The sequence below is a fragment of the Spinacia oleracea genome, chromosome 1, assembly GCF_020520425.1.
Source record: "Spinacia oleracea cultivar Varoflay chromosome 1, BTI_SOV_V1, whole genome shotgun sequence".
NCBI lineage: Eukaryota > Viridiplantae > Streptophyta > Magnoliopsida > Caryophyllales > Amaranthaceae > Spinacia > Spinacia oleracea.
Genome location: NC_079487.1, coordinates 104,978,588 through 104,993,085, shown reverse-complemented (window position 1 = coordinate 104,993,085; position 14,498 = coordinate 104,978,588). Strand labels below are relative to the sequence as shown.

Genomic DNA, 14,498 nt, shown 5'->3' with positions numbered 1-14,498 from the left:
CCAACCCATATTCTTGTTTCCCAGTAGTCTAGACCTTATATTTAGTAGTAGAAAGAACGTTGTTTTCATGTGGATTCGATCTCTACTTCCCTTACAATCTTATTAGTGGACTTAGGTTTATCTTTGATTAGGCAATACGACTTTAGCTTGTCAATTTATTAGGCCATCGAGCAATTTGTTATTTTGGATGACACGGGGCTAGTTTCCGATGCTCGTTATAAAATCTTGGTAGTGTGGGAAGCATCGTCATATCATGAGTACGTATTTTGCATTGTCGCAGTCCATAGCTTCAGTATCGTAGGCATCATCATCTCATCATCGTCCATATGTAGCACGTGTGGCCACATGTCAGTTGTAAGCATCGTCGCAACAACGTACCTGATTGTGCAATGTGCCCACAACCAAGTGCAATGTGCCCATAGCCATGCGCGGTGTGCCCACAGTGATGCGAGATGTGCCCACATTTAGCGCGTTGTGGCCGCACCCAACCCGCAGCACCCCGTCGCCTCGCTAAACAAGTGTCTGCCATGCTCACATCGATGTGTTGCGCCCACAGCACACACCTTCTTCCTCGATGCGCCCACAACAAGCCCACAGTGCGCTGATGCGCCTACATTCTTTGCGACTTCGTGCGTGGCTTTATGCTACGGACGTCATCACTCGTCTCGCCTTGTCATCGTTCATCGGCCAATCATTAACGACTTCTACTTTATTTTTCTTATTTTCTTTTATTTTCTATTTTGTTTAGAATATATGAAGCATATAAATACTTTAAGGGAATTAATTTATTGCCCTTATGCTTTTATTTTCCCAAAATTCTCAATAGACGTTAACTCTTATTTTCTCTCTTCCATTGTTGAACCCTATTTTCTTATTTCTTTCATTCATCAATCTAGAGTTAATTTCATAACTTCTTTTGCTTTAATTCATTCGTATTATTTTCGTTCCTTAGATTAATTTGTCCGTTGATTATGAAATTTGTCGTTATTATGTATTTCATGCTTGCTTATTTAATTATGAGCGAGTAGTCATTCTCTAGGGCTAAGTAAGGGAGCCATGTTTATACAATGATTATTATGCATTAAACTCTGTTAATTTATAGACTATTCTTGAGTAATTCCAATTGATTTGTGCTTAATGGTTGATTCATGTAATTGGCCAATATCAAGGATTGATTATCTAGCTAATAGGAATTAGAATTGAAAGATCATATTCTTAAAGGCTTGGTGCAATTGGCAATTCTGATTATGTTAGTGGCCGTACGGCATATGTTGGATTGAAAGTGTTAAGAGTCTTAAGACCCGACCGTAGGATTAACATGTACTTTAATTATTCGGCTTAGTTTATTCATTGTCGAATTGATTTGTGTTCTTGGATTGGTATAAGCATGGTAACGTATGCCCTAGACCTTTAATTCATAGATAAATTTTACATTTATATTATTGCGTTAGTTCGTTAGCTAGTAAACCAAATTCTACACTTCGTTTATTGAAATAGTTTATAATAATTGGGCAAAAACTAATAGAACTTATCTCCCTGTGGGATCGACTCGTATTTGTTAAGTACGTATCTGCTAACAACAGACGCCGTGCACTTGAGGTATCACTTTTTAATTCATCAACGCATACTTTGACTCTCATTACTATCTCAAGTTACGTATAAATAAAATTATAAAAAATTGATATTTAGAAAATATATATCGATACGCATCTAACAACATCTCATATGACAACAGTTTTTCTTAGCTATGAATCACAAAAGATGACCAAATATATAATGTGAACATTTGTAAAAAACAAGAGATGCGATATTTATAAAATGGAGGATACTTCTGGAGTAACATATTTTTTATGAAGGTTTCTCAAATACTCTATAGTTATATTAACAAAAAAAAATCTTTTTTATAGGGTGTTCTTTACTTTTTAACAAACCTACATATTTTCGTATTTTGAGAAGTATCAACTACACCTTCATTTTCTAAATGCTTGTCTTATTGAAACATGTTTTTCTTTGTTTTTTCACAATTTTAATACAAATTTTCACCATCATTTTCTTTAGTGGTTTGGTAATGTTGTCGGTTTTTTTTTTTTTTTTTTTTTCTCTTTTGTGAAATGAAAACCAAACGTGTTCGATAATTTCGTAGAAAAAAATAATCGTCCAGATTTAACTAATCCGCAATGGAAAAGGTAAAACCTATTTTTGTATAGTATTTTTTTTTTTATCTTATTATTATTTTAAAAAAAACCCTTTATTGGGATAATATGATTGGGCCGATTGGCGATATTAGTAAGTAGTTGTAGGCCTTTGATCGCCGTTAGGCATTACCGCCATATCGCCTTCTTCGGGCTGATTTTATTTATTTGACATATCTTACAAACACAATTAAAGAAAACTAGAAAATGACAACAAAGTTGAAGACGCCAGGTTGGTTGCACATGTTGTTTGTCCACCTTGTGAATGCAACACCAACAGAAAGTAATACCCATGCGTTTAATTTCAGTAATAGTCTACAAAAGTTGCATATCTGTTGAGGCGTCCACCATCAACATTTCAACAAGGCGCTGGGAGTCTGTGAGACCTACACTTCTACATGAAGGAGGCTAGCACTTCTGCATGAAGGGAAGGGAATAACTGAAGTTGTCAAACCCAAAACTTCCCTTCCCAATACTATTCATATCAATTATGAAATTTAATATTTTAAATGCGTGAACATTGAGATGAATCAAACAAAACCTTGCATGAGTATCTATATTATTAGTTAATAATTTTGGTCAAAGACTGAAATCTTTAACTGATATATCTTTTATAAACAGAGAGAGTATGTCAATAAGGGTATTACTCCGTATATATTGACTCTTTGTTAAGAAGGTTTGTTATTGGTTTCAAAAGTCATCTAAAGACTTGGTGTTGTTGGTTGCAAGAAACTAAAGAGCAAAGTGTGACTTCCTAGGAAATAGACATTTGTTATTTTGTTTGGTTGACATAAAATAGATGAAATAAGGGGAGTAGAACTTCACGAGATTTTGAAATTTTCACGAGATGGGAAATGGTTTACTCAGCCTACTTTCGGTAAGGCACCATTCCTAGGAATGTGACTTCCTTAGTGATGTGCAACCAAATAAGAGCATGCCATTACTTAGAAAGTGCACTAGAACTCTAGAAGGTAACTTCCCATGGAAACAATAAAAACCGTACCCATGTCTAAAATATAAAAGTACTACAAGTACACCGTAGAGAAAATATAAGGAGTAACTATTAATTCGAAACGACTTATAAAAGTGCGGGCAATCCCTGACTTGACCCGACAATCAGACCCGAATACGATATGAAGCTACTGAAAGAAACTTGACTAAACTTAAACCGAACCCGAATAACTTGAATTCGACCCAATTTAACTCATTTATCATATTTTATATGGCGTACACCGTAGTAATATTAAGATTTACATTAATATTTTTTTTGAGACAACACGAAATTAACCCAAAATCAAACCCAAAGCCAAACCAAAACCCAAACCCGGCCGATTGACCCAGATTGGCACCCCCTTTACACAACCGTACCCATTAGTAGGGATGTCAATGGGGCGGATGCGGACGTAGGTCCCTCCATCCCCATCCCCACCTAAAATTTACATCCCATCCCCGCCCATCACCCATGGCGGGTATAAAATTCATCCCCATCCGGCCCAACGGGTATAAACTAAAATTAATCCCCACCCTACCACCCATCTGGGTATCCATCCCCGTCTCATCCCTGTTGTCGCCTCATATCCTCGCTAACACCCGCCTAATTTTTCTTATTTAGCAAACATTATGAAAAAAATTAACTTCCATAACAAAAGAATTCAAACAAACAAATTAAAAGTCTCGCTTAAATTCATATTATGACTTACTACAAACAAATCCAAACGCATAAAAAAATTGTTCAACTTTTTATCTTTTTTAAAATTTTCAATTAAGGTAGTAAATGATACTCGGGTAGGGTTGATGAGTATCAAGCAAGGCGGGTGGGAAGGGGCAGGGCGGCGGGAATGGGGCGAGTCCAACACAAAATCCACACCGTGCCCTGCCTACTTGGTACGGACGCGTATGTGATTTTTATACCCATCACCCGCTAAACCTCCCTCCATCCCTGCCTACTTGGTACGGATGCGGGGCGGGTCTCCCCTAAACCCCGCCCACCGAGATCCCTACCCATTAGGCCATTACTTCTTCAATTCTTCATCAGTTCGAATTGATCCAAGTTTACTATGCTACATCACCCGCATAAAGCAATCGCCTTTTTCAACTCTTCCATACCCCCAAATTGGATTTCTAGGGTTTCGAATTTGCTACAATGCGCATCATTCTGCAACCTGAAAGTCCATTGGCGCAAAGACGAAAAGCTAGACGAAGCCATTCAAGCCGACAAGAAATGGCGCCTCTGCGCCAGAGTTGTCAAAGAGGTTCTCAACGAACCAGGTCAAGTGATGCCATTGCAGTACTTAGAGAAGCGAAGAGATAGATTAAGACTCAATATCAAAGCGAAAACTTTCATTGATCATAACCCTCTTTTGTTCGACATATATTTCGATCGAATTCGACCTAAATCGGAACCTGTTCCGTTTATTCGACCTACCGACTCACTTCGTAAATTTTTAGAAGAGGAGGAGAGGATTTTTGCCGAAAATGAGAAGTTAATTGTTGCGAAACTGTGTAAAATGTTGATGATGGCGAAAAATAGGGTGGTTAATGTTGAGAAATTGGTGCATGTGAAGCGAGAGTTCGGGTTTCCGAATGATTTTTTGAGCAAATTAGTGCCCAAATACCCCAATTATTTCAGATTGGTTGGAGATTCAGATGAGAAATCGTACTTAGAGTTGGTTTCCTGGGAGCCTGAGTTTGCGAATTCAGTAATAATGTTAAGGGCAGAGGAAGAAGAAAGGTTAACAGGGATTAGGGTTAGGCCTTCATTTAATTGGAAACTACCACCAGGGTTTTTCATCAAGAAGGGGATGAGGGAATGGGTTAGAGATTGGATGGAAATGCCTTACATTAATCCTTATGATGATGCATCTCATTTGCACCCAGCTTCGAGTGAGATGGAGAGGAGGATGGTTGGGGTACTTCACGAGCTGTTATCGTTGTCGTTGTACAAGAGAATCCCTGTTCCAATTTTAGGGAAGTTCAGTGAGGATTATCTGTTGTCAAATGCATTTTCGAGTGCGTTTACTAGGCATTCTGGTATATTCTACTTGTCTTTGAAGGGAGGGATAAAAACTGCGGTGCTGAGAGAGGCGTATAAAGGTGGTATCTTGATTGATCGGGATCCGTTGCTTGAGATCAATGACAAGTTTTCTGAGTTATTGGAGGAGGGGTGGAAAATGAGGATGGAGGAATTGAGATTGAGGAGGGAAGGAGTTGAGAATGGCATTGATTCAGTAGCACCTGGTAGTTCAGAGTTGCAGTTTGAAGAGAATGATGAAGAGCTCTGAAGTTCCTAAATGTTCGTGATGATCTAAAATTATGAAATTGGTTGCAGAAGTAGGGGTTGGTGGTATTCAATTGTTGATGATATGCTAATTTTGTATGATTTTTCCCATCTTATTCAAGTTTGCTTGCTAATGTATGTTTTAGCTTGGTTTAAACAACTCAATTTTAGGCTAGTGTTTTCCCTGCATACTATTTATCTGTTCTTTGTTATTAGTGTTGTTAACATGCTTGCTTAGTTGCTCTTTTGTTTGAAGACTATTTCCTGCTTAGACTAGCTTGATACATAATCTTGAAGACTTTGGAGTATAGGTGATTAGATGCTATACCATCCTTTTTTTTTTGATGTAATTTGAGTTGAATATTTCTGAGTGCAATAGACAAAGTTTGATACTGAACTGATGTTTGCGGGTTTAAAAACGGCAAAGAGAAACACATGTGATAAGTTTCTAATTATTCACTCAGATCAACCTAATCTTTTGGTTAAACTAGTCTTCACTCTTCAGTTGTGTTTGAGCATCTGTTACTATTAAAAGTTACCTGGAATACTTGCTTAAATTATTCTACATGCTCAAATTTTGCCAGTAAAATGTGTTTCCTTTCCTAGCTATAGAATTGGCTTCAGTTTCTATTTCCGTGTTGGAGAACACAAGTTATAATGGTTTGACACTTTGATGTGGTGTGTACTTAGCGTAGGAGATTTGCTTTTATAGAAACATTGATTAGGTAACCTTTGAGCAAATATGTCGTTGCAAGTTTTCAACCTCTGCCATCTTCAGGGGACTCTTTCTGGGATAGCTTCTGTTTATTTTACAAGATACCGTAAATTAAAACCATAAGTTCTGTTTTAATTTACGGTATAATTATGATTGTTTTGTCCTTCTTATGCAGGAGATGGAAAGAAGACTTCAACTTGAGGTCAAGGTAGGACCAAAGTTGTCATGACAACAGGTATGAATTATAATATAGTAAAATGTTGCTCACACAAAAGAAATGGCATATTTTACAACGGTCTGGAACCTAATCAGCTTGATATCAGCTGGTATTCCAAAATCACTCCCTTGTTGATCCTTTTGTTATATACCATCAAAGAAGCGCCTTTTTGTGACCAACAAGAAGTGCATGAATATTGGTTCTATATTGGTAGAAGCTATTTAAGTAGAAGCTAGTTAGATTTTACTTTAGTACAAAAGAAGATTATTTCTTTTTATCTAACACCATCCGTGCCCCTTTTTAATTTGTGATGTTGCTGAAGATGGAGAGAAGAACAAATATTGGTATATTGGTTTTCATTACTGCATTTTTAGCTCTGATATCCAAGTCAAATAGTCAATATAGACCAGCCCCTACAATTCCATACCCGGGTTATCCAGCCCTCCGTCCTCTATGCCTTTCTCAATTCGCCCTTGTTAACCATGCATGTTCTATGCTTCCTTATAATCCGTTGACCCCACCTGCTCTACCTTCTCCGCCACCTCCACCTGCACCTACTGCTCAACCCCCTTGCCCCCCGAAAAATGGGCATCGACATGGACACCATCACAGGCATAGGCATACCAGTACCAGTACCACCCATGTGAGCGCTGCAGCAGATGAATGTTGTCGTTGGTTGAAAGAAGTCGACACTCAATGTGTGTGTGATTTGCTGGTTCGTTTGCCCATATTTCTGGCTAAGCCTTCACATGATTATACAGTTGTTGTTAGCGATGATTGTAGTGTCACCTACCAGTGTCCAGGTAGGGTGATGAATTGATTTGAAAGGGGTTTTAACTTTGATTTCTAAGGTGTTAGAGTATGTACTATGTAGTAGGGTAAAGGGGTTTGGTATTTTGTTATGCAATTTTTAAAATAATAATAGCTGTTTGCATATGGTGCTTTCTTTTGTGTGTACTCTTCAAATAATATAGCTCTTTGCATTTGTATAACTACTGATTTCACTCTGCGTTATATTCTATCCATTGTTTGAATCTCTGTCAATTGTCACCCTTTGAAATTTGTGTATTTTGGTGCCATGAGCAACTATCGCGGCGTGAACAAAAGGAACACCTTTGAAAACCTTCCCATTGATGGAGAAGTGGGAAGGTCAAAATAAAGATTTGTGGAGATGATTTTTTTTTTTGAGGGAATAGTTAGTGCGCTTTATTATTCTTTGGAAAATTGTCCATTAAAACATATGGAAGAACCACAATAGGACAATAGTTCTCCCAGACTTGTATATTAAAATTTTGTCGTTGCGATGAGCCCAAATATTCCAGATAAGAATAACATTTTTTGGCCTGAATTTGCTTCCATGAAACAATCAGGTGACGGGCATGACCAGAGGAGGGCACGAACTGGCAGCGTGCGTGTGCAAACGCTCCATAAGAAATGTCCTACCCTTGGAGTGGTGTCAATCTTCCAAATCTCCACCCAAGTTTGGTAAAAGTTGTCAAAGTTGCAATGATTTGCCGATCATATATAACATTTTTCTAGGAGTGGTGAACAAAAACCATGTACAATAAAACATTATACTTCGGAGTAACAAAGATAAACCGTCTGTGTACGGAGTACCATTTTTTTTTCCAAAATATGTTAATCTATACCCAGCGCCTTTTGTGTCAGGCGGCCTGACGACCACGCGCCTGTCAGTCCGCTGACTCCCCGACGCGCGCGTGGGCTTCATGCGCTACGTAAAAGCAAATTTTCATTTTTTTTTTCTCTCTGCTTCCTCCTTCCTTCTTCGACAACAGCGAAAAACAGATTCCTTCTCAAACCCTAAATCTAATTTCGCGAAATTCTTCAGCTTGCTCCGCCGCAATCGCCGCCAACAACTTTCAGATCCGACATGGCCGACGGCGGCAATGAGCAATTTCAACCACCACTACCAATATTTCCGCCCCAATCGCCGGCGACAACTTTCAGATCAGACATGGCCGACCGCGGCTATGAGCAATTTCAACCACCACCACCGATATTTCCGCCACAATTTCAACCACCGATTTTTCAACCTCTCCACCTTCAACATTCTCCTCGATTTCTACCACCACCGAATTTTCAACCTCGCCACCTTCAACATCCTCCTCGATTTCAACCTCCTGCGCGATTTGATAACCCTAATCAAAGCGACCTTCATCCTCCTCCTCGATTTCAACCTCCTGCGCGATTTGATAACCCTAATCAAAGCGACCTTCATCCTTCTCCTCGATTTCAACCTCCTAGTCAAAGAGTTTTTACAACAATGCAGCAAGTAACTACTGAAACAAGTTCTGGAACAAAGGAAAATACATCTGAAACAAGTTCTGCAACAACAGGAGAAACAACCTCAGCTTATTTTTCAGGTTTTAAAATTAATTTAATGAATATAGTTAACTAATTGATTACTTGTCGTAACTAATTGGATTGTGCAATTAACTAATTGGTTAAAAAACTAAACAAATTGGTTTAAAATAAAGTAATGAATGTCAAAGTATAACTAATTGCTTTGAAAGAATCACTAACTGGTAAAAATAGTTAACTAATTGGATAATAAACTAAATAATTTATCAGGGAACTTTTAATTTAAATAAATCACTAATTTGTTTAAAAACTTAACTAATGAATATCAATACTAAACTTTTTTTTTAATGCTACTTTTCAAATTTCATTTTTCACTAATTTTGGTAAATTCTTAACTAATTGGTTCCACAAAGTAACTAAATAGAAGATTTATTTAACTAATTGATTACAAAACAAAAAAAAAAAAAATTAATCAAAAAACATTGTAGTTCAATTGGTTAACTAATTTGCTCAATTTTGTAACTAATTAGTTTCTTTTGTTAACTATTACTTTTGTTCATTTTACAGGTTCAAAAGATATTTGGAACAATTTAACAGAGGATGATATTAGAGGACCTTTAACTGGATATACTGGCACAGTAGATGAACTACATAAACTTTATGACAAACATTCAATACTTCTTGGATTTTCAATAAGAAAAAATACATTAAGGAGAGATAAAAAAAACGGGAGAGATAAAGGAAAGATACTTTTGTTGTTCAAAGGAAGGAAAGAGAAAGGAAAACATAAAGAACACAAAGAAAGAAGAAGCAACTGTATCAAGTGAGAGCAAATAGAAAGGGCAGTCAAAGAACCCAAGGCAGCAAAACCTTACTAGAACAGGGTGCAATGCATCTATACGATTGAAGTTACAAAATGATGGAAAGTTTATAGTCTTTCATCATGTTATAGAACACAATCATGACTTAACAAGAGAGTCACTGCAAAACTTTGAAAGGTACAAAACAAAATACAAGTAATTAGTTAACCATTCAATATATTTAGTTAGGCTTTGACATTAATTAGTTACGCGTTTAAATAATTTTGTTTTAATAATAAACTAGATAAAATAGTTACCTTTTTCCATCAATTACTTAACATTTTCCATGCATTAGTTAACTTTTTAAAACAATTAGTTAACGTTTTGCATCAATTAGTTTACTTTTTGCCTCAATTACTTACTTTCTAAAACAATTAATTAACTTTTTCAATCAATTAGTTACGTTTTTTGCATGAATTAGTTAACTTTTGTTTTAATAATATATTAGTTACTTACCTTTTACAACAAATAGTTAACTTTTTGCATATATTAGTTAACTTTTACAACAATTAGTTAATTTTTTGCATCATTTTCAGATCACAAAGAAAAATTGATGAAGAAAAGGGGAAAGTAATTGAAGGACTCACACTATCAGGAATAACACCAGCAGATTCCTATAGATATATGTGTAATGAAGCTGGCGACGCAAGGGTGGTTGGACACACATTAGTTGACCACATGAATTTCACAAGTAGATTGAAAATAAAAAGACTAGAAGGAAAAGATACACAAGCAGTTGTGAACATGTTAATTAAGAGAGGAGAAGAAGATCCAACATTTTATTTTCGAGTAAAGGTGAACGAGGAAAACCAAGTAATAAGCATGTTTTGGAGGGATGGAATGATGCAAGAAGATTATGACGTATACGGTGATGTCTGTGTCTTTGACACGACTTTCAGAACAAACAAATACAATTTAGTTTGTGCACCATTTGTAGGTGTCAACAACCATTGGAGTAATGTGATGTTTGGATGTGCTTTTATTGCTGATGAGAAGACACACACTTTTGTGTGGCTATTGGAAACATTTCTGGAGTCTATGGGAGGAAAAGAACCTATAACTATCTTTACAGATCAAGATCAAGCAATGGAAAATGCTATTGAACAAGTAAGAGTGTATTAACTATTTGGGTTTTATAGTTAACTAATTCCTAAAAATTGTTAACTATTTGCTACTGCTCTTTAACTAATCAGTTGAAAAGTTTAACTAAATTGATAACCATTCATCAGTTGCTTTTTCCAACAATTACTTTTTTTTCCATAAATTATTTATCCTTTTACATACATTAGTTAACTTTTTAAAACAATTAGTTAACTTTTTGCATTAATTAGTTTACTTTTTGCCTCAATTACTTACTTTCTAAAACAATTAGTTAACTATTTGCATCAATTAGTTAACTTTTGCAATGAATTAGTTAAGTTTTTGCATGAATTAGTTAACTTTTGTTTTAATAATATATTAGTTACTTACCTTTTTACAACAATTAGTTAACTTTTTGCATATATTAGTTAACTTTTTACAACAATTAGTTAACTTTTTGCATCATTTTCAGATCACCTAACTAATACAAAATTCTGTTCTGACTTAACTAAATAGTTTAAATTCTTAACTATTCATCAAAAAAATTGCAGGTGTTTCCTAATACCAGACATAGATTATGCTTATGGCACTTACAAAAGAATGTTGTGTCAAGATTTGGAGACTTAAAAGCTGATAATACCTTCAAAGACACATTCAAGAAGTGCTTATATCGTTGTTACAATGAAGAAGAATTTGAAACCACTTGGTTTGACATGATTGTTAAGTATAACCTTCAAAATCATGATTGGTTTACAAATCTCTATACAATAATAGAAAAATGGTGTACGGCTTTGAACAAAGATTTTTTCTCAGCTGGAATATTGTCTTCACAAAGGTAAATACTTAAATAAAAGAAGTCCACTAATTCTTTTTAATGCTAAACTAATTGCTCAGAATACTTCACTAGTTGCTTTGAATATTTCACTAATTGCTATGAATACTTCACTAATTGCTTTGAATACTTCACAGAATGTTTAACTAATTGTTTCATCTACTTAACTAATTCCTTTGCCTGCTTAACTAATTGATCAGAAAGATTAACTAATTAAACTTAATGATTAACTAATTCATTTGCCTGCCTAACTAATTGAACAAAATGTTTAACTAATTGTTTCACCTTCTTAACTAGTTCCTTTGTTTGCTTAACTAATTCCTTTACATACTTAACTAATTCCTCTACCTGCTTAACTAATTGAATAGAATGTTTAACTAATTGAATAATAATCTTGTTACACAGGAGTGAGAGCACTAACAATGCAATTGGATTTAAAGGGAACAAATCAACTACACTAATTAACAGAATTCTTTCACATTTTTGGAGCAACAGTGGATCGTTGGAGATATCAAGAAGATCAAAATGAATATGATTGTGGAAATGCTTTGCCTAAATCTGATTTTCCAATGGTCGGAATGATAAAACATGCGGCAAATGTTTACACACTCACATTGTTTAGAGATTTTGAAAAAGAATTCAAGTACGCAATGGGTTGCATCTCAAATGTCAACTACATCAACGGAAATTTCTTTGGTTACAAAGTGCAACATGAATCTTGGCCAGAACATACTTCCCAATATGTAGCATTTGATCCAACAACAAATTCCATTAAATGCAGTTGTAGGAACTTCGAAAAATCGGGTTAGTTAATGCTCTTAACTAATTGCATTTTTACATACACTATTTGGTATAAAAACGTAACTAATTGCTTCTAAAATTTAACTAATTGAATTGAGATTTTACATGAACAGATAATATGTTTAACATGTTCAATTAATAAAAGTGTATAACCTAATAGCACAAATAAATTAGTTAACTTTTTGCATCAATTAGTTAACCTTTACCATCAATTAGTTACATTTTTTACATAAATTAGTTAACTTGTACCATCTATTAATTAACTTTTTTCATCAATTAGTTAACTTTTTCATCAATTAGTTAACTTTTTCATCAAGTAGTTAACTTTTTACATAAATTAGTTAACTTGTACCATCTATTAATTAACTTTTTTCATCAATTAGTTAACTTTTTCATCAAGTAGTTAACTTTTTTCATCAATTAGTTAACTTGTACCATCAATTAGTTAACTTGTTTCATCATTTTCAAAAACTTAACTATTTCCTTCTAAAACGTAACTAATTGAATTGAGATATTAAATGAACAGATAACATGTTCAGTTACTAAAAGTGTGTAACCTAAAAGTAGTTAACTTTTTGCATCAATTAGTTAACCTTTACCATCAATTAGTTAACCTTCTACAACAATTAGTTAACTAATTGATTTCATTTTCAAAAGTTACTGTAATTAATTGAAATATTTTGATGTCACAATATGCAGGATGGCTATGTTTCCATGCAATACGAGTTCTACATATACATTCTATAGTCAACATTCCAGAGCAATACATTTCAAAAAGGTGGACAAAGTTTGCAAAAAGTGAAGTATGGAAGAGAATGGAACATAGAGAAGATAATGGAACAGAAAAGAGAAAAATTACTCCATGGCGTTATGAGATGGCAAGAAATTTGTACAACTTGGTTATTAAATGTCAAGGGAGTGATGCAGCTAAAAAGGTTTTTACTAACTATTAATACATAACAATAAGTACTAAATACTTCAAGAGTCTAACTAGTTTGCTTTAAATCTTAACTAATAGGTGCTTAAAGAGGCTTATGCTCATGCTAACGAAAGCATAAATAAGGTTCTAGAAAGAAAAAAAAAGCAGCAGAAAAGGAGGCAGCACAAAAGGCACAAGACGACGTTGAAGCACAACAAACCACAATCAACATAGCACCGTCTACATCATCATCATCATCAAATGCATCACAAATAATAGTTGAAAATCCACCACTAGTGAAGACAAAAGGAAGAAGTAAAAGGAAAAAAGGATACTTTGAGATAAGGACATCGTCAACAGCATCTACAGAATTTGGAACTTTTACACCAAAAGAACAACTTTTTTAAAGCATTATATACTATTGAATGACATTGGGTTGAATTTTAGTGTTTATCAAAATTAGTTAACTTGTACCAGCAATTAGTTAACTTGTTCCCTCGATTAGTTAACGTAGTTAACTAATTGATGTCATTTTCAAAAGTTACTGTAATTTAATGAAATATTGTTGATGTCACAATATGCAGGATGACTATGTTTAACTAATATTGTTAACCTAAAAGTAGTTAACTTTTTGCATCAATTAGTTAACCTTACCATCCATTAGTTAACCTTTACCATCAATTAGTTAGCTTTTTGCAGCAATTAGTTAACTATTTTCATTAATAAGTTTTCGTCACTAATTCATTATCTAATACGTCACTAATTGGTTTATATATTCCACAAATTAGATTGGTATTTCTAATTGTTGTAAAGTGTATAACCTAATAGCACAAATAAATTGGTTAACTTTTTGCATCAATTAGTTAACCTTTACCATCAATTAGTTACCTTTTTATATAAATTAGTTAACTTTTATCATCAATTAGTTAACTTGTACCATCTATTAATTAACTTTTTTCTTCAATTAGTTAACTTTTTTCATCAATTAGTTAACTTTTACCATCAATTAGTTAACTTGTTCCCTCAATTAGTTAACTAATTGATTTTATTTTCAAAAGTTAAGTTACTGTAATTATTGTTGATGTCACAATATGCAGGATGACTATGTTTAACTAATATTGTTAACCTAAAAGTAGTTAACTTTTTGCATCAATTAGTTAACCTTTACCATCAATTAGTTAACCTTTACCATCAATTAGTTAACCTTTTCCATCAATTGTTGTAAAAAGTTAACTAATTGTTGTAAAAAGTTTACTATTAGGATTGATTATGTAACTAATTGC

The 14,498-nt window shown here is 34.4% G+C and overlaps 2 protein-coding genes across 5 annotated transcripts; both read left to right on the top strand.

Annotated features, from left to right (window-relative positions):
* The first annotated feature begins 4,147 nt into the window (after positions 1–4,147).
* LOC110805088 (protein WHAT'S THIS FACTOR 1 homolog, chloroplastic) lies at positions 4,148–8,020 on the top strand. 4 transcript variants are annotated; one of them, XR_008929690.1, is made up of 3 exons: positions 4,148–5,484; positions 6,360–6,419; positions 7,772–8,020. XR_008929690.1 is itself a non-coding variant. In XM_022010699.2 (2 exons), the coding sequence occupies exon 1, from the start codon at positions 4,250–4,252 to the stop codon at positions 5,471–5,473; it is 1,224 nt and encodes a 407-aa protein (XP_021866391.2). In that variant the 5' UTR covers positions 4,148–4,249; the 3' UTR covers positions 5,474–5,484; positions 6,360–7,393. The 4 variants fall into 4 exon arrangements, 1 of the variants encoding a protein (XP_021866391.2); XR_008929689.1 differs by having other exon boundaries at positions 4,149–5,565; XM_022010699.2 differs by lacking the exon at positions 7,772–8,020 and having other exon boundaries at positions 6,360–7,393.
* LOC110805089 (uncharacterized) lies at positions 6,564–7,393 on the top strand. The gene has a single exon (XM_022010700.2). The coding sequence runs from the start codon at positions 6,712–6,714 to the stop codon at positions 7,219–7,221; it is 510 nt and encodes a 169-aa protein (XP_021866392.1). The 5' UTR covers positions 6,564–6,711; the 3' UTR covers positions 7,222–7,393.
* Positions 8,021–14,498: the final 6,478 nt, after the last annotated feature.

Coding starts and splice junctions, on each gene's coding strand:
- LOC110805089 (XM_022010700.2), top strand. CDS start 6,712: ATGTTGCTGAAGATGGAGAGAAGAACAAATATTGGTATATTGGTTTTC.
- LOC110805088 (XM_022010699.2), top strand. CDS start 4,250: ATGCTACATCACCCGCATAAAGCAATCGCCTTTTTCAACTCTTCCATA.